This window comes from Diaporthe citri, assembly GCF_014595645.1.
Source record: "Diaporthe citri strain NFHF-8-4 chromosome Unknown scaffold_5, whole genome shotgun sequence".
Taxonomy (NCBI): Eukaryota; Fungi; Ascomycota; class Sordariomycetes; order Diaporthales; family Diaporthaceae; genus Diaporthe; species Diaporthe citri.
In genome coordinates, this window is record NW_025064850.1 from 5,275,469 (window position 1) to 5,298,984 (window position 23,516).

The window sequence follows — 23,516 nt, forward strand, 5'->3', positions numbered from 1 at the left end:
TTATTTATTAAAAAAAATTTTTATATTAATTATAAAAATTATTAATTAAATAATAAAAAATATATAAATAATAATATATAAATTTATTATTTTAAAAAATTAAATTTATATTTTTAAAAAAATTAATATAATATTTATTAAATATTAAAAAATTAAAAAAATTTAAATATAATTTAAAAAAATATTTATAATTAAAAAATTTTAAATTTTTATTTAAAAAAAATTAAAAAAAAAATAATTAATTAATAAAATAAATAATAATATTAAAAAATTAATTTATAATAAATTAATTAAAAAATAATATAATAATTATAATAAAATTAAATATAATATAAAAATTTTATAAAAAAATAAAAAAAAAATTATTTAATTAAATTTTAATTATATTATAATAAATTTAATTTAATTAATATTAATTAATATAAATATATATATATATTAATAATTTATAATAAATTAATTTTTTTTAAAAATATAATTAATATTATTTAATATTAAATATATATTTTTTTTAAAAATTAATTAATTTAAATTAATATTATAATTATATTAATATTTTTAAATTAATAAAATTAATTAAAAATAAAAAATTAAATATAATTAAATTATTTATATTAAATAAAAATTAAAATTAATTAAAATTAATTAAAATTAATTAAAATTAATTAAAATTAATTAAAATTATAAAAATATATTATTTATTAATATATATTATTTATTAATAAATTATATTAATATTAAATTTAATTTATTTTTTTATTTTTATTTAATAAATAAAATTATTAAAAAATATATTATTTTTAATAAATAAAATTATTAAAAAGTTTATTTTATTTAATTTAAAATCTTTATTTATTATATAAATTAAATCTTTTAAAAATATATTATATTTAATAAATTTTATTTTTTAAAAAAATTAATATTATAATTATGATGCAGTACGGATGGGTCACGGTGAATCTACGGTGAATTCGCCGTGAATTCACGGGCACTTGTGAATTCATGGTTTCACGGTGAATTCACCGTGTATGTATATAGATAGAGTGATTCCCCGCGAATTCGCTTTGAATCCCCGGGGGAGATCGAATTTCATACGTTGGTTCCCATCATATTATATTTATTATAATTTAATCATATATTTTTAGAATAATTAATAATAACATTTTAATTTCATTAAAATAAATATAATATTAATAAATTTAAGTAGATTTTAAGTAAATTCTCTATAAATTTATAGATACTTATAAATTCACGGCGAGTTCACGGTGAATTCATGGGAAGTTCACCGTGAAAGTACCGTGAATTTATAAGTATCCCGAAATTCACCAGGGATTCACCTTGAATCCACAGGGACCATTGAATTTCATACCTTTGTTTCCATCATTATGGTAGCTACAACGACGACGACCACATCGACCGCCCGAGCACCACCTGCGCGTGGAAGGCCAAGTTTGGCGACTCCCGGACCGCCGCCAGCCAAGACGCCATACGCAACCGCGTGGCCGGCTTGATCGACTACGTCAAGACCCACGGTGTGGTGAAGTGCCACGCGTTGACCGACGGCGAGGTCGATCTGGTTGCCACTGGCGTTGCTGGCGACGCGATAGATGTAGTCCGGGGAGCGCCGGTAACTCTCGCGTCAGTGGCAACGCCGCCGACATCCACCGAGCAGGACGATACGCTGGAGCACATGCGGCCATGTGGTTGCACTAATGTTTTGCCATGACGAGGGACGGGGAAGACGGAGGTGTTTGGTTTTGCTTTGGTCATGCAGGTCCATCATGGACAAAAGTAGTCTAAGTTTTCCCTTTGGCGGCCGGCGTGCCGACCAGTTCATATACCAGTGATTTGGTGCTAACGCGGAGGAATGTCGTACGGACCAGGTATGCTAATAATGCCCAGATCACGGATTCCAAAACGCCGCAGTGTTCTAAAGCACACCGCGGCGCTATACTCAATCTGGAATTAAACTTTAAGCACGGGGTGCGCTCGGTCTTTAAACGCGGCTTGGGAAGTATCTCGAGACCCACCGCAATCTCCGTCCGCGCCGCAACCTTTTTCGGCAATAATCTCCATTGTTTTTCCTCTTCAGAACGCTGGAATTCTATAAGAACGTCGTTTTTCAAAACGCCCAATTCACAGCGTTCTGCATAACACTGGCTAGTGTTCTAATTTTTTGAGGCTCCGAGGTGGGTCCTCCCCCATGAGTAACTTCTCGGCAAGCTTCGGTAGCGCCTTGGCACGGAAGTCACTTTGTACTTCAGAACACTGCGGCGTCGAGAATTCATGATCTTGGCCCTAATAACGGCCGTGACGTCCATGCACGCGGCCCGACCCGCCACGCCATCAGTCCAATCCCATGAACCATACTCGGCGACTTCACGGCGTTCACGACAATACATAAATTCACAGCCGTTTACCACTCGCATGACTCGAACCCGCAGCCCTGCCGTTTCCTGCCGACAACTCATTGCACCGGGGCGCGACTTGCACGCGTCGCCAAAACAGACTGGTCCGCGGTCAACCGCCCTCGAGATCCCGCGCAGCGCAGTCCGCCCCGCCACCCGCCCAATACGGCAAAAATGGATTGGGTTCCGCCGGCACGCCAGGGTCAGAGTAAACACCGCCGTCCACTTGGGAACGATAATCAGCTCATAGCACCGTCTACGGGAGAATACCCTCTGGCATCGCCATTTGTTGCTTTCATCATGTCTAACACGCCGACTGAACCACGAAGCGCACTCGCGCCGATGATGCACCTTGAATCTGCGGATTCATAATGGTAGTCACTGGCAGATCACGATCAACATGCGACCGCGCGGGCAGCACCAAAGCGTCTACCGCTCCTCCACGGCTTATCCACCGCACACTTCAAGAATCCCATCAACCCATATCGACCACCCAGACGTCGAGAAGATTATACATGGAAAGCAAATCATCAGCTTTGGGGGGGGGGGGATTCGATGCAGTATGAATGGGTTAAAGCAGATTTACGGTGGATTCACTATGGGACCGCCCAACCACGGTACGCTCACCGTTAGTTAGGCCTGAGAGAATTCTATGTGAGTCCCCTGCGCGGTGTTTATGGTAAATATGCCGCTAATTAGATGCTATGAAAAGCCGGTCGATCCCGCGTGAATCCACCGTGGATGCGCTATGAATGGTTTTTTCCAATAATTATCACGATATCAGACCCTGGGCCCTCCTGTGTGATATCAACCGACCTCTCGACTGAAAATAGTCATCACAAATACATCCGAGTATCGAGTCACATCACAACAAATCTCTCTTTATCACAAGCACGTTGCTGTTCCCTGCGAAACCATCCTTAAGCTTAGCCTACGCTACCTTTGGAGGAATAATCTTTTACCACCTAATTCTCACATAGGATATGCAAGCTTGATTTACCCTTAACGCCGTTAATCTATAATTCTTATTCCCGCCACTAATCTTATTTACAATGAATTCACCAAAAGGGTATCGTATCAACAGTTCTCTCACAACAAAGGTACAATAGCACGGCAGTATTGCCTCCATTGTTGAGCATTACGAGAGGAACGGGAACAGAGTCTCTGGCACTATGCACGCTATGGAAGGTATACCATTATACATTCCTAGCCATCTTCGATAATGTTAATGTTAAGTAGACTCACGCAGTCAGTTGACTTTTACACCATAACAGTGGACTCCATGGTAACTCATACACCATGGGAAATCCGGCGGCGCCGTTCCTTGGTTATTTTGCAACGGTTATGGGTAGCCCCCAAGGCCACTTTAATTATCCTGGGCAATTCACCGTGGATTCACCGTTGATCGATTGCAATCTATAGTGTTGTTGTGGGTGAATTCACCGCTAAGGAAGCATGGTTCGTGCATTCACGGTAAATCCACGATGGATTCACAGTGAATTCACCGGGAACTGTAACAACCGTGATTTAGACATTCTCCTCGCAGGCCGATCTCCTTCATGAAGCGCTGGTAGTCGACGGCGAGGTATGCGGCTACTACCCGTGAGTTACCTGCTATGGATCCCAAAGTGATACATTCTGGAACATTCCAAAGCATAAAGATCGGGGAACTGTAGCAGGAGAAAATGGTACCGAAACACCAATGTCTTTGCACCACTGTACAACCACGTTTGCACCGCGGCACAAGAATCCCACTCGTTTGCAGGTTGGCTAGACTTTATTAACGTCTTCAACGATGGTGGCAATATTGATCAACATCAAATGAGAGTGCATTTTGTAAGCAGTCTCTCGATTCTAATTACGCCTGTGACCGAACAATTTCATCCCACCGTATCATCTGTTCCCCAGTGACCACCTGGACACGTCCGATTTAGAAGCAATAGGTCTCCTCACTGAACTGTTCACACTGTCAGTTTCTCATATATTTCAGACTTAGAGATTGGGGTTGCTCACGCGGCGGCATTGGTGCGTGCCCTTCGCAACACAGCGGCTGCAGCGGTCAATGGCATCTGGTTGAGCATTGGAGCCAGACAGGTCGGATGTCGGCATAGTTGTTCTTCAAAACATTCTTACCTTGCTTGTCGCAGTTGACAGTGCAGTCGTGAATACCCCGTGATTTCACTTGTACGGTGTATTCATGTTGAATTCATTTAGGGGCCAAATGGCCACATATCCCTTTTCTCGCAACGTCCCTCCCGGCAAATATTGACCGTGAATATACGTGGTCCACCATACTGTATTCTCCCGCACTGCCATCATGCAAATGAAGGGCTGTGACTAGACACCAAGCAAGCTACTCGGGCCAAAAAGCCGCACGCGAGCGGACCAAAGGCAAGAACGAGAACACAACACCAAAGTTATTGTACGCATATACTCCATGACCATGACAGTAAGCTGCTGCCTCCCAGCCTCTCCCCGGTCCAGGCACCACACTGAATGGTTGCCGAAGCTACGCTTGCGCGGTACGAGATGAGGTACCATATGCCGGTAAAGGGACCCCGTCCGCGTGGTGAGACAACTTGGAGTCCTGAGGTGGGTCGAGAGAGGCAGTGATTCGGGTGCGCGCTTTCGCCGGTCACTTTCCCGTACATAGAATGCCAGCCATGCGGGTTCCCTAGACGAACCAATGAGACCTGAAACCAAGTCTCAAGACACGCAGCTTGAAGCCATTCAGCGAGACGGTGAGGACATCCTGGAAGACGGGTCAGCTGCTGTGTGTACCACCTGCGACCCGGAATGGCGTACAGTATTGAACTGCTCCTCGCTGATTTCGCCAGCGTCTCGAAGTTCTCCGAGGACATTGATCATGATATTGGCAGACACGGTAACCACCGTGGCAGCTGCGGCGAAGATATCATTCCGAAGCAGAATGGCAGCATTGAGATCAGCCTCCTCATGCAAGTGACATTCGTCCACAGTTCGGACGGCGGCCTCGATCAGACTCTCGGCGGCCTCGAAGCCCTGATTGGCGTTAACGATCTAGCTTCATGTTAGATAACATTTCCAGCCGCGCGGGGGGGATCGACTAGAAGCTAACCTGAGAAAAACGAACAGCTGTATGAGCGTGGCAAAGAATTGGGAATGTGAGGGCCAGGAGGTCCTGGACAAGCGTGGCTGCACGTGCGAGAGGATCGGGTGCAGTACCACGGCAAACTTCCTCGATGAACGCGTCCACATCCATGACAGTCGCATAGGCCGGAACTCCGAGCGTCACAGGATCGAGAGTAGCGCCGTTAGAAAGGGTCACAACGAACACGCGTGTGTCGTGTGTGCTACGCTGCTCGTCAGCGGTGAAATGTTGGAGGTAATTCAGTATTGGGACCGGCATCATGGGCAGGTTGCGTTTGATTGCTTGTTAGGAGGCGAAGAAGAGTTCACACCTGGTGACATGGGCTGAATGGGATACCGCCTGAAGAGAGGGTGCGAGAAGGATCCCAGGTGGTTGGTGAGATGGAAGGGGCACTGGGCAGACAAATACAGCAGGTGCTGGCACCTGCCGTACCGTCCCGCCAGCTTCCACCGTCCGGGCACAGGTCCCACCTCAAGGTGCTCCTACTTGACATTAGGTCCATCCATAACAGAGTATCTTATTAAATTGGCCAGGTACCCGCATCAGTATAACGTGTGCATGCCGGCCAGCCATATGCATGCTAACGAGTTGATTAAGGACTCTGAGGCTCGAAGGATGTACATTCTCCGCAAGCAGGCCAAGGGCGCAGCCCAGGAGGAGCCCCATCTTACAGATCCAGGCGAAGCCCTCCCGCCTATGGCGGAAGAGCCGCAAGCTCTCCGCGCCCCGAGGGCGTGGAGAGGAAGCCCCCCCAGGGCCGAGTGGCCAGGGCCGTGACAGCGAGCCATTACGCCGTAGCGCACGGATCAATTGACTGGGCGTGATGCCCAAGGAAACAAGTCACTGTGGATTCACGGTGAAGCCACGCGTGTGAGGCCCAAGTAAAAATTCACCGCGAATCCACGGTGAAACCGCGCGTGTCCAGCTCCCTCAACCACACCACCGTGCCTCTCAATCTTTCGTGGCCTCAAGTTCCACTGCGCCACGAACCATCCCGCAACTTGCTTGCGACACAAGTCGCCGTCCCATCCCATCTGTTGCCGACGTCAAGTCTGCCCTTCCGTCGCCGGCACGCCGAACCATCACCCGCCGTTCGCTTCACTCCCAAGGTCAGTCAACACATGATGCCTGACCTCTATGCGACCCCCTACACGACCAGCCAGTCCCATCGGTCGAGCTATCATGGAAACGCAAGCCCGCGCGTACATCCGGCAGTACCCCGTTCCCACCTGGATCAACCGTGACAGCCCACTGTACCGTGGCTGGGAGCTCTTTGACAACACTTGGGAAGGGGAACAAACACTGGGAGAGCTGGGACTGACCGCGGAGCCTGAACAGGAGCATATGACACGCACTCCTTCCCCGATCGGCACCACGAACCCGCCGAGCCCGTATTCACACGGCCCGCCACCAAACACTCACGAACGCGGAACTCTCCGTAACCGCCCCTTCATCATGGCTCCCAAGGACCAAGCCCGCAACTACCGCGGCCAGTTCGCGCGTCAGGACAATGAGGTCTCGGTCACCTCCAAGGAGGCAACGGCCGTCACCTTCGCCGCGGCGGCCCTTACCCACATGGCTGAGAACCCCGGCCTGTACCCTGCCGAGTGGAACGCCGGAGCAAAGACCAACAAGGCCGCCATCCTGTCGCTGGCCACCAAGGTTAACCAGGGCGCCGAGGGAACCAATGAGCCCCAATCCCCTGCCGAGGTGCTTCGCCGCCTTAACCTCAGGCCTGGCCCAACCACTCCAAGCCGCAAGCGCCACGCAACCATCAACCTGGTCGACGATGACGAGGACCGACTCGTCTACAATACCGCGCCCAAGTTTGGCGGCACCAACCCGTTTGAGTCGCCCGCGAAGAAGCAGGCTAACAACTCCCGGTCCGAGAAGGCCAACCCGGCTGCCGTGGCCACCCTCCTTGAGACCAAGGAGTTCTACCGTGACATGACCACCTTCATGAGTCGCTTCGGTAGAATTGCCAACCTGGAGTTCGATCCTCGCTGCCCCGCTGTTGAAGACTTCCTGGCCGGTCGCCCTGCCCAGCGCGATGATATGCTCGCCGTCGCCGGCGCCCATGTTGCCGTCGTGTTTTTGCACGACAAGTACACCACCGCGTGTTTGTTTCCTGCCGGTTGTATCGACGGTCTGATGAAGGCTGTAACCACCCTTCGTGCCGCCGACCCCGAGAACAAGACCGACCAGGTACCGGTCTGCTTCGTCCTCCACGCCTTGCTGCGCCTGGACCGGGACTTCGGCGTCGTGAAGATCCGATACACCGAGGATGATCGCATTGACAAGCTGGTCACCATCGCGGCATGGAAGAACAAGTACGCCGCGTCTCTCGACGCCACCAGCATCGAGGAGATGCGTCGCCGCGTGGCAGGCCTAGTCGGCTACGTCAAGGACCACGGCGTGGTCAAATGCCACGCTCTAACCGATCGCGAGGTTGACCTCATCGCGGCCGGTGTATCCGACGACGCGGTGGCCGACCTTTGGGGAAACGCCAGCGGTGGCCGCCCCGGCGGAAATGCGGCGGATATCGACTAGACAGCAACCGCAACCTCACACTGGTGCGACCACGGGCGACCTTCGTTTCTCTATCTTGGTGGACAATCGCGGCAAGATTGACGAGCTTTCGCCGTCCCTGCTTTCTTTTGTATTTGTTTTAGTTTTGGTCGAGTGGTCCCACCGCAGTGGATGACACCGTCGGGCCACAGTCAAGTTGACCATGAGGCGAACCCAGATAGATCAATAACGGTTATTTTGAACGAAGAGCTCGTGTGCATGTGAAAATCGTGGCAAGAAGTTGATTGGCGAAAGGGCGTGGCTCAACACTCGCGGCAGGCACCTCCCGCTTTCCTTGTGCGTCCTTCCCGTATTCCCCGCGTCCGCGCCGCCTTTCACCGTGAACTCACCATACATTCCGTAACTTGGCCCTCTTCGACCCTTCTGGTACAACATCCCTGGACGTCACCACACACGGCGCAGCCGCATGAATGGCAGCTCGCCCTTAGTTCACGTCGCCTGTCGCCCAACGCCACCACGGCAGCGCCGGGCGAGAAGTCGAACTTCGAGTTCACCTCGCGTCTGCCCAACACCAATCTTGACGGCAAGCAGAAGGTTGTCTACGCCCTCACCAAGATCAAGGGTGTCGGTCGCCGTTACTCCAACCTCGTCTGCAAGAAGGGCGATGTCGACCTAAACAAGCGCGCCGGAGAGCTCACCTGTACGATTCATATCCACACGAGGCCTTGAAGGCCAGCCTGAAACGGAATCAAACCAAATCGCTAACATCATCCACACAGCCAAGGAGCTCAAGCGTATCGTCACCATCATCCAGAACCTCACCCAGTACAAGATTCCCGCCTATACGTCGAAATCAAACCCCGAACCCACGTTGCACCCCAGATGGTGGAATCATGCAAGAGTATGACATAGCACAGGGAGAGATAGAGAGAGACGGAAAGAGAGAAAGAACTATCATGCTGACTAGTAGCAATCCAGGGTTCCTTAATCAACAGCGCGATATTGTTGACGGCAAGGACTCGCAGGTCCCCGCCAATGGTGTCGACTTTAAGCTCCGTGATGACCTCAAGTGCCTGAAGAAGATCCGGGCCCACCATGATCTGCGACACTACTAGGGCCTCCGTGTCCGTGGCCAGCACATCCCCGCGCGTCTACGGTCATGACACCAGCCTCAGCCGCCGCAGCGCGGCACCCTGCGCGCGATTTTTTTTTGACGGATTATGCCTGGATGTGAATTATATGGGAGTGGGAACTGGCTGGTATGTCGTGGTAGGGCATCGATATGCTTTTAATAGCGAGTAAGATGCAAGGACGTGGCCGCTAAAGCGTGTTATCGAGTAATAAGTGCTTCTCGCCTATCATTATGGGTTTCCCGGAAGCTTAAGTGATTTAGTTATTAGTGCCAGAGCATATATTATTACGTTAATACTTGGCTTTGGGGCATAAGCAACCACCGTAATATTAACCGTTTATGTAACATGCGACGTCTGTCCTGTTGGCCATTGGACCTGCCACGAAAGACATGTTACAAAACTCCGCCCCGTTCACATGCATCATTGCCGTTAAACATCAATATCAAGAAACTTGATGAGTGCACGCTCAACTCTCGTCCGGTTATGGTGTGGGTCCGTGCATAAATCCATTGATGCCTGGCTTTCATGTATGATATCGCCGACCCGAGCCCGCAGTACATTTGCGCGCTGGGAGGCATGTTGAGGTGTATCTGGGTGATCCTCATCCCAGTCGATCCAGGTAAGGTTTAGCTCGGCAAGGTTTGTGCATGGTATGACGCTGCTATTTGCCGACATAATAGGGCGGATCTTACCGATCTCCCTCTTGGATAAATCAAATGGGCTCTCTTTCCGCAGGAAGAAAGTCTTTTCCTTGATAATTATGCTACCAGGATAAAAGTTTGCCTTGATGGCCTTCTATAGATTACACGGTCGGTTTGGATGTGCTGAGCATAATTTGGGTATGGGCTTCTCGTCGCGATGAGCAGTATATGCTTTGTGAAAGCACCTTGATCGCTCTTTAGAGTTGATCATCCCGATCTCCAATAGGCAATAGAGCACCCAATCACATCATCGCCTATTGTTGCATGTGTGGGATAATGTTATGCGTTTCGTTATGCTTTGAATAAGGTCGTCCTTGGATTTAATTAACAACATCTTCGCGAGCGGGATTCGTTGTATGCGAAGTCTCCTTGGTTGAGTGATACAGTGTAGGCACTGTCTTAGGAGATGCGGATGTTGGGTCGCTAGAGTTGCGTTTGCTTGTTGACATTGAATGAGAGTGGTGATGGAGGCGTTAGGTTTGTTTAAAGGTAGAAAAGATAGGCATATGTTGACTTTCTGTTCGCGCATGCATGAATGCAATGATTTGAATATAGTCCGCCATGGCCCTGTGGTGTCTACCAATGTAGCATAGATGCATGATGCGATTGACTTTTTGCCTTTGCAGAAGTTGCAGGGGCTGCGTAGCTGAGACTGCGTTCGGCTTTAGCCTAGGGTATTGTATCTTTTAGGGATGGTATATGCCGTGCTATATTTTATATGTCTCGCGGTTATATTACGAGTTTTTGGCTTGGGGGTAATTGGACTTAAGCCTTGAGAGATGGGCTTTGCGAGGGTGTCTGTAGAGCGTTTGGGCTTGGGGGTTATTGGACCTGGGGTGGAATGGTTGCCGGTGTATGTCCGATGTAGTTGAGATTCCAGCATATTGTCTTTCTCCCGTGATGATGCTGAGGTATGGCGGCTGGCGAGATGAGCTTGCATAGCTAATGTACTCGCTAATATTTGGGGGTACCGCCTGGGTATATATGTGCCTGAATGTTTTCATTTGTATGTTGAAGACTGCCTATGAGATTAGTATTATGTTCACAATATATTGGGCGATGTTATTTATACTAGATTTAGACGAGTGATTTTATTTTGGTGAGACGCTGTAGATCTTATAGCTATTGGGCCTTCGTTGAAAGTTTGGTGATAGTGCATGTTCTCGTGGGAGATGGCGGTTGGTAGGGTTTTGGGACTGCTATGCAAGGGCAAGCGCTTAGTTACCAATGGTTGACTTGGTTGCGTGGGACGCTGGACGGGAATGTACTTGTCTTTATGGGTCGTCCTGTGGGCAGCATTAGCTGTGTTTGATGAAAATGGCGCGGGGATGAGTATTCGGCCGGCCGTGGCATGTTGGGTAAGATGAGTTGGATCGTTGGGGTTTATAGTGGAATGTGGAGCTGGCACCGTTATTTCGTGATGAGTGAGAGGCCGTCATCTGGGTTGGTTGTAAGTGGTTGTTATTTATGAAGAGGGTGTATGCAAGAGAGATAGGATCGCTAATGTGGATTGTGTTGCGTGATGAATGTTGACCGGAGATGAAGCGATTGGTGAGCTTATTAAAAGTTCTGACATAAAGGTCTAGCCAGCACGAAAGGCATTATTTACTTATGTGTTTAGCAGCAGGTGCTTGTGGGAGGGAGGTGCAGGTTATCGCTTAAAGAAGGGAAGGAAGAAGTACCCTAAGCTGGGAGGGTATGGAAATGGCGGGGGGAGCAGTCCCCGGCGGCAGCTTTATCCTCCTACGCAGGAGCAGCCCTATCCCAGGGTAGTTTATCATACCTAGGTACCTAGGTAAGTGCGTATGTGCCTACCTTTCTTATGACATAGCTTTGGTCTTATATCGACTTAAAGTTGAATGGACCCTTTTGTGGGCAGAAAGCTCCGCGATCGTTAGCAAATACTTGATTGCAGAATCGTTTTTCCTGTTAAAACATTGGCTTTCGTTTATTTTATAAATCCTGTCCTCGTCGTCGCGCACTTTCCCTTTAATCTAGCACTATGGATTTAAAAGAGCTATTTTATATTGCACTTGCGCTTTGCGATTGTTGACGGTTAATTCACAGCTTGTTACCCGATACCGCTGGTTCCTTTGCTTCCTCCATGGAAACCGTGGCGGGGAAGTTGGTGCGACCTGGACGATCCAACACATAAATCCGCGTGCCGCTAGCCATCTTTTTAGTGGCAATTTAAATCTAATGATGATGGGCCCTACGGTCTTCACTTGGATGTCTAGAGAGCTAAGTTTAGCTTGACCCTAGAGAAGCTCGTAGGCTCCACCCAGGGCAGTACTCTTAAGCTAAATCCATCCACTGCATACTTTAAACGAGCTGCTGCTCTTTAGGCCCTAGCTATGGACACCCAGCCGACTCCTTTGGGCAATATTTAGTCTCGGGATTATGTAGCCATGGGATTGAATACATTCCAGCTATAAAGAGGTGAGTTATTACGTGCACTAATCTTACCCAAACTCCTGGACCAAAAGCTTTTCTGATACAACCCAGTATTGATAAACTGTAATCTATAGTTTATTGTTATTGTAAGTAAATCCTATATGAATTTATAGTGAATTCACCATGGAGTACTGTATTTGGCTGAGTGACCCAAAGGTGGAAACGGAGACGAAGTGTGTGTGGATAGAAGCATTTATATTGGGCGGTGTTCGAGGCTGATATGCAATTTTCCTAAGTATAGCTGGGTTAAATCGGTGCTTGCGTCGTTACCATTTCGTGGGACTTTAGACGAGCCTTGGAAGGGAGTGGTGGTGGAAGACGGATATGGAGACGACGGTCCGTTATGGACGTTTCGCCCTGGGCAATACCCGATATTGACGTTGAAAATGATGGGGTTGACACAGATTGGTACCCTCTAAGGGCTGGGACTTAGCTTCTTGGTCTCGAGGGGTTGGAGACCCGGCTTCTTACCAAGGGGCTGGGGGGCTCTCCCGACTCGCGCTGTTTCCCTCGCGCAGCCATCCCTAATGTCAGCGACCGTTTCACTGTCGACATTTGCAAGAAACATGGTGGGCAAGGTCGATGGCAAGGTCGACTGCGGATGCATGTTACAATTCTATGGTGCACATACATACACGAGCACAGCGGTGTAATCCATAGACAACAAACAGGGATCAAACCTTAAATTCTTAAGTGCAGTAACATTAAAGAAGAGATAGCCAGCGTTGCCAAATATATAGCTAGGATTCCATGAGGTGCATGGCCATTGGGCATGTTCTCAAGACAAAAGAGAAAAGAAATCGGGGTAGAATACAGAGATGGAGTGAAGCGACAATATATATCCGCAGTCTTCAAGCCCAAGTTCCTTTTGAAAAGGACGCGATTGGACCCAGAAGAAGCCATACTCTCACTGCGAATGACAACCTTTATCCCGGTGCCACTCACAGTTCGCGCACCGGTCCAGACCATTGACATTGGTCTTCGTACATTTGGGACCCCATGTCATAACTTTGCCTTCTTTGTTCATCTTCCGACAGTGAAGGCACTCTTCTTCCTGTTCATCACCGGTAGCCATGATCATGGCAGAGAACCATCTATGTGGACGATATGGTCGATCGGAACCGCCGTCGGCCCTCTCGTCGCTGATGTGTCTGGCGATGTGGGCCGAATCATGGGTCAGGCGGGGTCTGCCGGAGTAATACATGATAACTTTCCTCTTCACGGGTAGTCTCATCACATCTCTAATCATCCGTTCGACGGAAATCTGACATTCCCGGGCGGTAATCTGCAAAGGGGTAACGTAACCAAGCACCTCTGTCTTTCTGAGACCCCCAACGTATCTCTCTATCCTGGTCAGCGTATCGTCGGGCTCTTGAGATGCAGGTGGCACCACGCTTTCGACGCTTTGGGAATCGGAGTTGAACGTGAGACTTCTCGAGACGTCATCTGCCAAAGAGCGGTCGTTCGAGTCTGATGATGCGGTCATTGGACGCCGGCTCCATTGTGTGAATCCGCTCCACTCCGACCACCGGTCACTATCGACATTGGCGATGTCTATGGCGTTTCTCGTGTGACGCTTCGGATCCACGGCCGTTGTATTGGATCTGGATGGCCCGTCGGCTTGGGTACCTCTGATTGGACTCCGGGAACGATATCTAACGCGGTGGTCGAAAATATCGACAGTGTCTCCCATCGCCCGAGCGGACCTCCTGGCGGGGGGCGGTGACATGCTTCGACGACGACTCCTGGGTTTACCACCGGTCATGCCGTGTCGTGGATCTCCCGTTGGCCTTGCGTCAGGCTGGACGCCACCAGCCGAGCCTTGCGGCTCAGCACGGCTCGGCGCGTTCGAAACACCATACCTGGCGGCAGGTTCGGGTTGGTTCAAGTAATTACCGCTCATATGGAGCCGCTGTGATTCGAAGGGAGGCTGAGCGCGTACTGACATGGGAGCATCGGCAATGATCGATGCGTTTGCTGCGGCGACGGACATTAGGCCTACTTCGCTGGCCGTTGGGCCTACCTCAATAGTGGCAGGGAATTTTGGTAAGAAGATGGTCTTGGCCAACTCGTACGGGACAATTTCTCGAGGGAACTCGATCTTGAAGCGTTGTACGAGCTCGGACTGGCGATACGTGGTCTCCGAGATCTGCCCACAGAGGTTTTTGTAAATATCCATGGCTGCGTACTGATTGCCAGAGCGTAGGTGGACAAGGATGGCATCCATGGAATGCCGGCTCTCCTCGTTCACATGGTCCCGTTTCCGAATGTAATCAGTGGAGGCCAGCCATTGGTAAATCTCATCGGCCCTGTCATTGGACCTTTTCCACCACATGAGACCGGCGGCGGCGGCGCCTGCGAATAGCGTCACGAACGCCATCGTGCGAGAAACTGGGAAGGCGTCGGTAAGTCAATTAGCTCGCCTAAGAAGTAGTGTTTCGGATATGACGAAGAGGCAGCGACAACTGGGACGTAGGCGTTTTGCACGGGACGGTTCTCCTTACTTTGGGCCTGGGATGTCGTCTAATGGTAGGCAGGGGCCTTCGGCCACCGCTAACACGGGCGGCTGCACGAATTAAGCTGAGTAGGAAATGGTCTGTTCTTGTGTTGAGCCAGTGCAAATGTGAATGATTCTTCGAACAGGGCGGGGGGGGGCTTGCGAATATGCCAATTGCATATGGTGAAGGCTACATTGAAGGGGATGGTTTGAAGGGACTTTCTGGGGGAGAAGAGACAGACAGGGGTGATTTGGGGAGAGGCAGGAGGTCCAGGCACCTGGCTCCTTCCCGCACATCACATCGAGAAAATATAAGACACTATGCGGCTGTTCCTGCTGATGTGTGTATATCCACACTCCTGCTCACCCGCACCTTCCGTTCCATCTTAATTGCAGAGATGCCGGACCACCTTTTCCGGCGAGAATGAGTTAGTTAAGGTTAGGCGTTCCTCTGCTCCCGTCTTTAATGAAACACGGGCGCATTATAAACCAACACGCTTCGCGAGCAGATCGGCTCAGCATCATGGCAGAGAATGAAGACTTCGGCGAGCACGATTATGGTTATTCGATCGAGGCAAGGCTCTGGAAGGCTACCGGGAGCTTATTTGGGCTTTTAAGCCTCATGGCCACCCCATTCTTAAGTGGAGCATTAAATCCCATGCAACGCAGCTCGGCTGTGAGAGGGTAAGCATTAGCCCCTTTACCATTTACTTATTTGGCTTGTCTTTAAATGCTTTAGCATAAATTATGTTAAGCCTTGTGGCAGGTGATTAATATATAGTAGGAGTTCCGCGCAAGGAATAGGGCCTTTCATTAAGTTCATTCTCATCTCCCAGCCAAGCCTGCCCCTCGAATTGAGTCTCGTCATTAGGCCCAGCCTGCCCTTTGAATTAAGTTTCCTGCTAGATATGTTCACCATAGGTTCAATAACCAAACCACGTCCCTCTCCCCTGAGCCGTAATGTAGACTTTGCGCATTGCATGAAGCTTGTTGAAAAGCCAGATCATAAGATAGGGTTGCCAATAGAAAGTTTCGTTGATAGCCCTAGTGCTTTCTTTGCATTGGTACTCTTGGTGTGTCTCTTTATTGCCCAATCATTGCCTTTAAAACCCGTCCACCTCCCTTTCGTGGTGCGTATAGCATTCACGAAAGGCTCATGCTGCTATACCTTTGGTATTAGTATGCAGGATTGACGTTTGGCTATGCAGAAAGAGTTTGCTAACCTTGGGAAAGAGGTTAAGCGTAAGGCCCTTGATTATTGCCATGTTGGAGTCTTAATAGATATGGTGGAGTACATGTTAGCGCGAGAAGCCCTCCGAGCCGTTGCGCTGCGCCAATGGTTCCGCGAGATATGGGTTATGGAGATATAGGCACAAGATGTGCTGTTGCTGCAGCATCTGAAGTTCCTACATGACCACGCCCCCGAACCTATGAGCAGGCATATATTGGGCATGGAGCCGGACATTACCGCCCATGCTGGATGCCTGGGAGAAGTCCCAATGAACCATCGGCAGCTGTACGGACCGTTCTACATAAGCATGATTGCACTCACCCAAAGGGTTCGCCTCGTCCTCTCGCGCGTTATCGAGATCAATGAAGAGATTGCATACCTGGACTTGATCGAACAACTATAAGTAACAAGCGAGAAGCTGCTCGCCCACGCCTTTGCGCTTAGAATACTCAGAAGTGATAAGTTATTGTCTATCGGCTGGTAAGATATGGAGTATGATAGCGAACTATATATGCTTATTAGAGAGATGAGCACAATTTGGACAGACATTGATGATACCTATAATATCCCAGAACTGAGCATCATGGAGCAGTCGGAGGGTACCCTGTGGTCCATATACCTAGCAATAGGCGTTGATTTATCTGTCTTCCCATCTTGAGTCATAGTCTCGTCGCAGCCTAGGCGAGGCAAAGGTCCCATGACTAGCTAGCCTTTAACACCCTCCCAACTCGAGCAAGACCACGGCATCCAGACTAGCCAGCCTGTGACCCCCTCACAACCTGGGCACGACCAAGGTCCAATAACCAGGCCGTTCGCACATCCAGAAAGCCAAGTCAGGGCTCCCAGGCGGATGCTATCCAAGATAATACCCCTTCAGCAACCCCTATTAGGCGATGAGCCCGTGATCCGCAACCTTTTCGGCAAGAGAACGGCGGTCGATATGGATCATGGGGCAATCCAGGCTAGCATACCGGAGCCTGAGTCTTGACGACCCGCCGCACCTATAGCTGTGGGAGAGTCCAGTGGGAGGGCAAGCCACGCGATCGAGGCCCACCGGCTGGCTGTCAGCAGCAGAAGTACAGGACTAATGACCGAGTAGGCTTTCCGCCAGAGCCTCATAAACTTGAGTAAGACAGTGGCACATGATTCACCGATTCCCCGTGATATTATCGAGCATTCAATCCGGCACCCGCCGAGTTCAATGAAGGATTTATTATATAATGCAAGCAGCCTTACTTTCGCCAATTAATATTCCAGGAAGAACGTGGATTTGCTTAAGTTTATTGTTGATCACAGACCTATGTAGTTAGGTGGGAACTGCCCGTATCAGCTGGCTGGCGATCGTCGAATTTCCGCTCTCATAGCATACACTACAGAAATTTAACCCGTGCGCGATTTACATGCTATGAGTAATCCAATGCCCCGGTGACTTTTCGCAGTCGACCGTCAGGATCTAGTTCCACCAGTTCCACAGTTCCACAGTTCCACAGTTCCACACTTCCACAGCAGCTTGGGAAGGAGCGCTCTGCCATCCAAACCCCCCCAACCCCAAGCCTAACCCCAAGCCTAACCCCAAGTGCCTTGGAGGTGTAACCTTAAACACATGTGGACCACTGGCCAGCGCTCCTCCGTGTCCGTGGCCCGAGGCCGCCGACAGTCTGATCGAGGCCGCCATCCGAACTGTGAACGAATACCATCTGCAGGAGGAGGCTGATCTCAATGCTGCCATTGTGCTTCGGAACGGTTTCAAAGCTCATTGGTTCGTCCAGGGAACTATAATGGCGGGATGTTGTGTATGGGAAAGCGACCGGCGAAATCGCCTCGATGCAATATTCTATTGATTGGTGTTGCGTGTGAATTCTACGTGAATGCACAGTGAATTCCGTGCGTGGTATTTATGGTGAACCACGTCTGTTGATTGCTATCATCGTAGGATGGAAGGCTATAGAGCGGTGGTAATAATACATCTTTCTACACGGCTGAATGCTTTGCGTTTGATCGACCTCTGTATTGACTGCCTAGGTGGCAGTGTTGAGCTTTCGGCGCTTGTGTTCCTCCTTACCCTTCGAGCTGTCCTTGTTGAGAGTGGCAGAGTCGCCGTGAGCCATGTATGCTTTTGGCACACTATCCAGGTTGCCATGAGAGTTGGCTTCCCCTTCTTCGTCGGAAGATATGTATATAGGTCGCTTTGATGAAGTCACCGGTGCTGGAGCGTTGCTGGCGGTGAGACGATGGTCAGGACTAGTCGAATCAGGCTCGGTGTCCATGGTGGCCATGTGGAAAGCCTCCTCGTTGCGGATCAGGTCGGATGAAGGGGAGGAGGACTCCCGTGGATCCGAAGCGTCATTGGGCCGGAGGCGCTTGTATGACCTGATGATCTTCCAGGCCTCGTCGGCGGTCATGGCGGTGGATTTCCGAAGAGTTTTCATACCGACTGTGAAAAGGTGGTTGAAAGACTTCTTGATGATGATCTCATGCGCGATAGCTAAGCGAATGGCGGCCTTGGTGATGCGACTATAAGTCATAGGCTTGGACTTATCGTTCACCTCCCTTTCATTCCAAAATTCGACAACAACTTTGGTATCCACATTGAGCTTGTGGCTGTACGCAGGGAGGTAGACGTCGAGGCCTAGGATACGGGCAAGGAAGACCAGGTTAGCCTGCTCGAAAGGGTCCGGCTGGTCGGGGAGGATGTGCTTGGTATACAGCTCGTAGATAACAGGGACAAATTCGATAGGAAGAATCCACGTTGAGTCGGTGCTCCATACGATGCTGAACGTAAAAGACACGGCAGTGTCCTCGTCAGAGATGTTGGGGAGACTGATGGCGGCCACGAGGTGGTCATCCTCCATGTTGATGGGCCACTCAATGTGGTTGGCCTGTCCCTGGGCCGTGATCAGACGGCGACTGAGGTGTTTGCAAAGAGCCTTCATCATACTGAGCTCCTCTATAGCGCGTTGGTGGTCAACGGCCAGCAGCTCCTGTTCGGCGGCGGCACCTCCGGCAGATGGACGGACGTTGGCGCTCAGTTTGGCGGGAACCCCCACGGGGACCAAATCGTTGCGGTCATTCATTGGAGTGCCCTTGGTGACCAGAGACTCTACCTTGGCTTGAAACTCCTTGATGAAAGGGATTGCACTCTTGGCCATCAGCGGGTATTCGATAGCATTGCCACTGAGGGTTTCCTTCCACTCGGGAATGCTCTGGCCCGCGTGCTCCGCGAGGTACTCAAGACAACCGTCGATTGCCATAACAGCATTGCGATCAGTGCCAGTAACTTCGACCTGACCGATGCACACGTCCGCGATCTTGACTTGGTGGCCCTTGGAGAGGATTGGCTTTCGTTTCTCGACAGTATCGGCGGCATGACCAGTGCTAGTCTGCACCGCGGCAGACACATTCTCGTTGCCACTAGATCGACGATAGCCGCTCGAAGTATATGAACTGGTGGGCACACCATCCGCAGGCTGCTGCTTCTTGCTGACGTTCGCCTGTAGAGAGCCGTTGTTGCCCGTGAGGGGCGAGGGAGCGAGGTCATCACGACCTGGGGAAGAAGCGTCCGCGCGGCGGGCAGAGCGCACATCCGACATGGTGAGGTCCATGAAGTCCTTGAACTCTTCGTCGTCGCTGGTCATGCTTCCGGCCATTCTTATAGACAGTTCACGTTCGAAAGGAGATGGAGGGGAATCGACGTTCTTCTTGAATGTCAGTATTGGTGCGTTTTCAATCCTTGCGCCAGGTCACAGGGTACAAAAGGGTACAAACCGAGGCGGACTTTCTGGTACAGGAGGTTGGAGTAAAGCGCTGTTGTCTAAAGACTTTATGCTGGCGGGCGTTCGTGAAGGGAGATGAAGTGGCAGGAGTACTGAACTGGACAAGCTGATGGATGAGGGCGATTCACGGAGAGGCAAACTGGGTGGTTATAAAGAGACAGGACCAACCGGACAGCCAAAGCCCAGGCCTATGTGGTGAACAGAGTCAAGGTTGGAGTATGTATGCAAGCATCAATCAGCACGGTTCACAACGCAGCGCAGCGTGTTGCTGAAGTAAACAGAGCATCCCGCGACGGCGTCCCCGGCGAATTTGAGAGCGGCTGCGGTGAAGTAGACGGCGGGGACGTCCTTGCTGTAGACGACAACCTGGTCGAGGAGCTCGAGGCACAAGGAGCTTCCAGAGCATAGGAAATCGAGACTACCTAGAATCCCAAACTGTAACCCCCGTCGCGTCGCCCACGTAGGTGCACAAACTACGCGTGGAGCTGCCAGGCCCAAGTAAACAATCCACCGTGAATCAACGGTGAACTCACCCACGCACAAAGCAACTGTCTGTCCACCTCGACTTTGCCTCCTCCACTAGTGAATCCACGGCGAATTGTCCAAGACTCTCGTCCTGACGTTCGCCATCGATACCACCCACTCCCTCTGTCCTGTCACACCAGACGCCTACCTCGCTCCATCAAATCCCGCCGCTGCCTCCACACCCGCGCTGGCATACCCTTCTCGGGCGCCCTTGCTCTCCGTCACCCTAAATCTTGTCGAGGTCAGTCACCCCAAACATGCCCGACTTCTATGCGGTACCGTATCCGACCGCTCAGGGTCCTGGAGTGACACACCCGCGGCGCAGCCGCACATCAGAGCACAGCAAGCGAGTGGCCGAGCCATGCGGTCAGCCGCAAGAGCTCATTGTATCGCGGCTGGAACCTCTGCCCCTACACATGGAAGGGCGAACAAACACTGGAGGAGCTGGGACTGACCGAGACAGATCAGCAGTTCACACCAAGCACTCCCACTTCAGACCGTTTCGCGAACCCTCCCAGCCCGTGGTACTACAACCCTGCTCCCAACAATTGACACCGCTGCACTCTACGCAACTGTAACAAGATGGCTCCGGCACGCAACACTCGTGGCAAGTCCGCCCGCATGGACAAGGAGGTCTCGGTCACCTCCAAGGAGGCGACAGCCGTCACCTTCGCCGCGGCAGCCCTCACTCACATGAGCGAGAACCCCGACCTGTACCCAGCTGAGTGGACCACCGGTGCAAAGACCAACAAGGCCGCCATCCTCACTATGGCCAACAAGGTCAACCAGATCGGCGAGGGAACCACCGAGCCGGAGTCCCCAGCCGAGGTGCTTCGCCGCCTCCAGCTTGACTCCGCGACCCCTAGTCGCAAGCGCAAGATGACCATTAGCCTCCTTGGAGACGAAGAGGAGGACCAGCGCGTCTACAAGTCGGCGAACATCTTCGCCAACAAGAACCCCTTTGCGTCGCCTGCCAAGAAGACTGCAGAGGCCACCCGCTCCGAGAAGGCCGACCCGGCAGCCATCGCCACCCTCCTTGAGAACAAGGAGTATTTCCAGAACGTGGCTACTTTCATGGGCAATTTTGGTGATATCGCCAACCTCACGTTTGATGCACATTGCCCGGCCATGGAAAACCTTCGTGAGGGCCGACCTATCGGCAGCGACGCTACCCTTGCCGTTGGCCAAGAGCATATCCACGTTGTGTTTGTATATGACCGTTTTACCACTGGCGGCCTTTTCCCCTCTGCCTTTCTTGACGGCCTGGTCAAGGCTATGCATGAGCTACGCATCGCGGATCCCGATAACTTAACCGACAAGGTGCCTGTCAGCTTCATTCTCCATGCTATGCTTCGCATGAACCGGGACTTTGGCGTCGTCAAGCTCCGGTACGATAATAACAGCCTCAACAAGAATGCAACGATCGCGGCCTGGAAGGCCAAATACTCAGGCAACCTTGCCCCTGAGTGCAGGGAGACTATGTGCCGCCGCATTGCCGGCCTCGTGGACTACGTCAAGAACCACGGCGTGATCAAATGCCATGCGCTCACCGAACGCGAGGTCGACCTCGTCATTGATGGCTTGGCCGATGATACCGTCGACGCATTCTGGGGAGCCGGCGCCAGCCAGGGACACGGTCGCAACGCGGCCGCTGACATCGACTAAGCACTGGACCATGATCATGGCAAGGGAGATCAAGGCACCCTGGCGGACGAAATCAGTGGGACCCGTCATCGTGGGCTTCAGAAGATTGATGGCCTCATCTAACCCGGTACCCGCACAAGAGATGTCCAGAGCCATCGCAGAGCCATATCGGACGCGAGGGTTGTAAGATTCGGAGAGAAGCTCAATCATGCGAGGGACGTTGCATAGTCTCCGGAGGAGGATGAAGCCCAGTGACATCACGGCCTTCGCTCGCGGCCAGGACGGCTGCTCTATGCGGCACTCCGCTAGCCACCATGGCAGCTAGTCTTCCTGTCTTGGCGTTTGGATTGTTTGTTTGCTCCCTTTCTTTTATTTGATGATAGTGCTCGGCCCCTTATCAAGACCGGTCAGAGACGCGTCCTCGGAAACTCAAGATAATCGTGGCTACAGAGAACTTTGATAGAGCAATGACCTTGACCGGCGGCGTCCGTGTCCACTTTCTTGCACATGACTGTACCCACGGCCACGCCCGTTGATTCACCCGTTCCAAAGCTGCCCTTCCAGCCTGCCTCATCCGAAACAGTGAACCTTTGTGTAACCGCCGTACTCCACCGCATTGCCGCCCGCCCCGGCGTGAATACCAGGCAAATTCACGAATGAGCCTGCAGCGAATCCCATTCGAGGCCAGAGCCCCGTCCAAAAATTCGAATTTCTCATCCTGACGTTGACCGCTCGGTCACCAAGGCATGCCTAGATGAACCACTCGGCCTTGAAGCCGTGGTCCAGGACGCGCAGATTGAACGCGTTCAGCGAGCTTAGGCGAACCTCCTGATGAAACGGTCAGCAGGGGCCCATGTCTCCCCGAGGACAGGACATACCTTTCTGAACTCGTCTTCATTGATGACACCAGTGTCCCGGAGCTCACCAAGAATCTGCTGCATCGTGTTGTCGGCGACCCTGGCTTCTTGGGCGGTCTCTGAGAATCCCTTCTTCCGAGCGGCCACGCCGGCCTCAAAGGAGGCGCCATCCGTGATGGTATCCAGTGCAATGGCACGTCTGGCGGTCTGAAGGGAACTTGCACCAGAGTTTAGACGTTGTTGGACCTCATTCACCTGCAAATATACGTGAGAATCCTGACTTTCTTATGGTGGGGAGGAGCATGGCGAACTTACCGCTGATGTCTGAGCGGTGGTCTGCGCCATGAACTGGATCATATTTGCCAAGGCTTTGAGGGAGTTGACGAGATTGGTGGCGCGCACGAGAGGGTTGCGGGACGACTTGGTCAACTTCTCGATGAAACCATCCACGTCCGTAGAGTCTGCGTGTCTTGGAACCTTGAGTGCAACGGGGTCGAGAGTTTTGCCTGTGTTCAGTGTCATGGTCACCACCCGCTTTTGGTTGTTACTCCGCTCGGTATCCAGCGAGAAGGATTGGACGAGATCAAACACTACAACCTCATGGGTGTCCATGGTGAAAGGGATGGGTAAACGG

General features: G+C 50.7%; 6 protein-coding genes across 6 annotated transcripts; 2 read left to right on the forward strand and 4 right to left on the reverse strand.

Moving 5' to 3' along the window:
* Nucleotides 1-5,082: 5,082 nt before the first annotated feature.
* INS49_011980 (uncharacterized protein) lies at nucleotides 5,083-5,796 on the reverse strand (the record flags this gene model as incomplete). Its single annotated transcript, XM_043172687.1, has 3 exons — nucleotides 5,083-5,160; nucleotides 5,214-5,447; nucleotides 5,521-5,796. 3 exons carry the CDS (start codon nucleotides 5,794-5,796, stop codon nucleotides 5,083-5,085), a joined length of 588 nt encoding a protein of 195 aa, XP_043024432.1.
* A 924-nt stretch (nucleotides 5,797-6,720) lies between these two features.
* Nucleotides 6,721-9,182, forward strand: INS49_011981 (uncharacterized protein; the record flags this gene model as incomplete). Its single annotated transcript, XM_043172688.1, has 4 exons — nucleotides 6,721-7,986; nucleotides 8,530-8,767; nucleotides 8,847-8,968; nucleotides 9,063-9,182. The coding sequence occupies 4 exons, from the start codon at nucleotides 6,721-6,723 to the stop codon at nucleotides 9,180-9,182; spliced, it is 1,746 nt and encodes a 581-aa protein (XP_043024433.1).
* Nucleotides 9,183-13,262: 4,080 nt separating this feature from the next.
* Nucleotides 13,263-14,735, reverse strand: INS49_011982 (uncharacterized protein; the record flags this gene model as incomplete). Its single annotated transcript, XM_043172689.1, has 1 exon — nucleotides 13,263-14,735. The coding sequence occupies one exon, from the start codon at nucleotides 14,733-14,735 to the stop codon at nucleotides 13,263-13,265; it is 1,473 nt and encodes a 490-aa protein (XP_043024434.1).
* Nucleotides 14,736-18,101: 3,366 nt separating this feature from the next.
* On the reverse strand, nucleotides 18,102-19,730 carry INS49_011983 (uncharacterized protein; the record flags this gene model as incomplete). The annotated part of the gene is made up of 1 exon (XM_043172690.1): nucleotides 18,102-19,730. One exon carries the CDS (start codon nucleotides 19,728-19,730, stop codon nucleotides 18,102-18,104), a length of 1,629 nt encoding a protein of 542 aa, XP_043024435.1.
* Nucleotides 19,731-20,963: 1,233 nt separating this feature from the next.
* Nucleotides 20,964-22,046, forward strand: INS49_011984 (uncharacterized protein; the record flags this gene model as incomplete). Its single annotated transcript, XM_043172691.1, has 1 exon — nucleotides 20,964-22,046. The coding sequence occupies one exon, from the start codon at nucleotides 20,964-20,966 to the stop codon at nucleotides 22,044-22,046; it is 1,083 nt and encodes a 360-aa protein (XP_043024436.1).
* A 729-nt stretch (nucleotides 22,047-22,775) lies between these two features.
* On the reverse strand, nucleotides 22,776-23,494 carry INS49_011985 (uncharacterized protein; the record flags this gene model as incomplete). Its single annotated transcript, XM_043172692.1, has 3 exons — nucleotides 22,776-22,853; nucleotides 22,904-23,137; nucleotides 23,198-23,494. 3 exons carry the CDS (start codon nucleotides 23,492-23,494, stop codon nucleotides 22,776-22,778), a joined length of 609 nt encoding a protein of 202 aa, XP_043024437.1.
* Nucleotides 23,495-23,516: the final 22 nt, after the last annotated feature.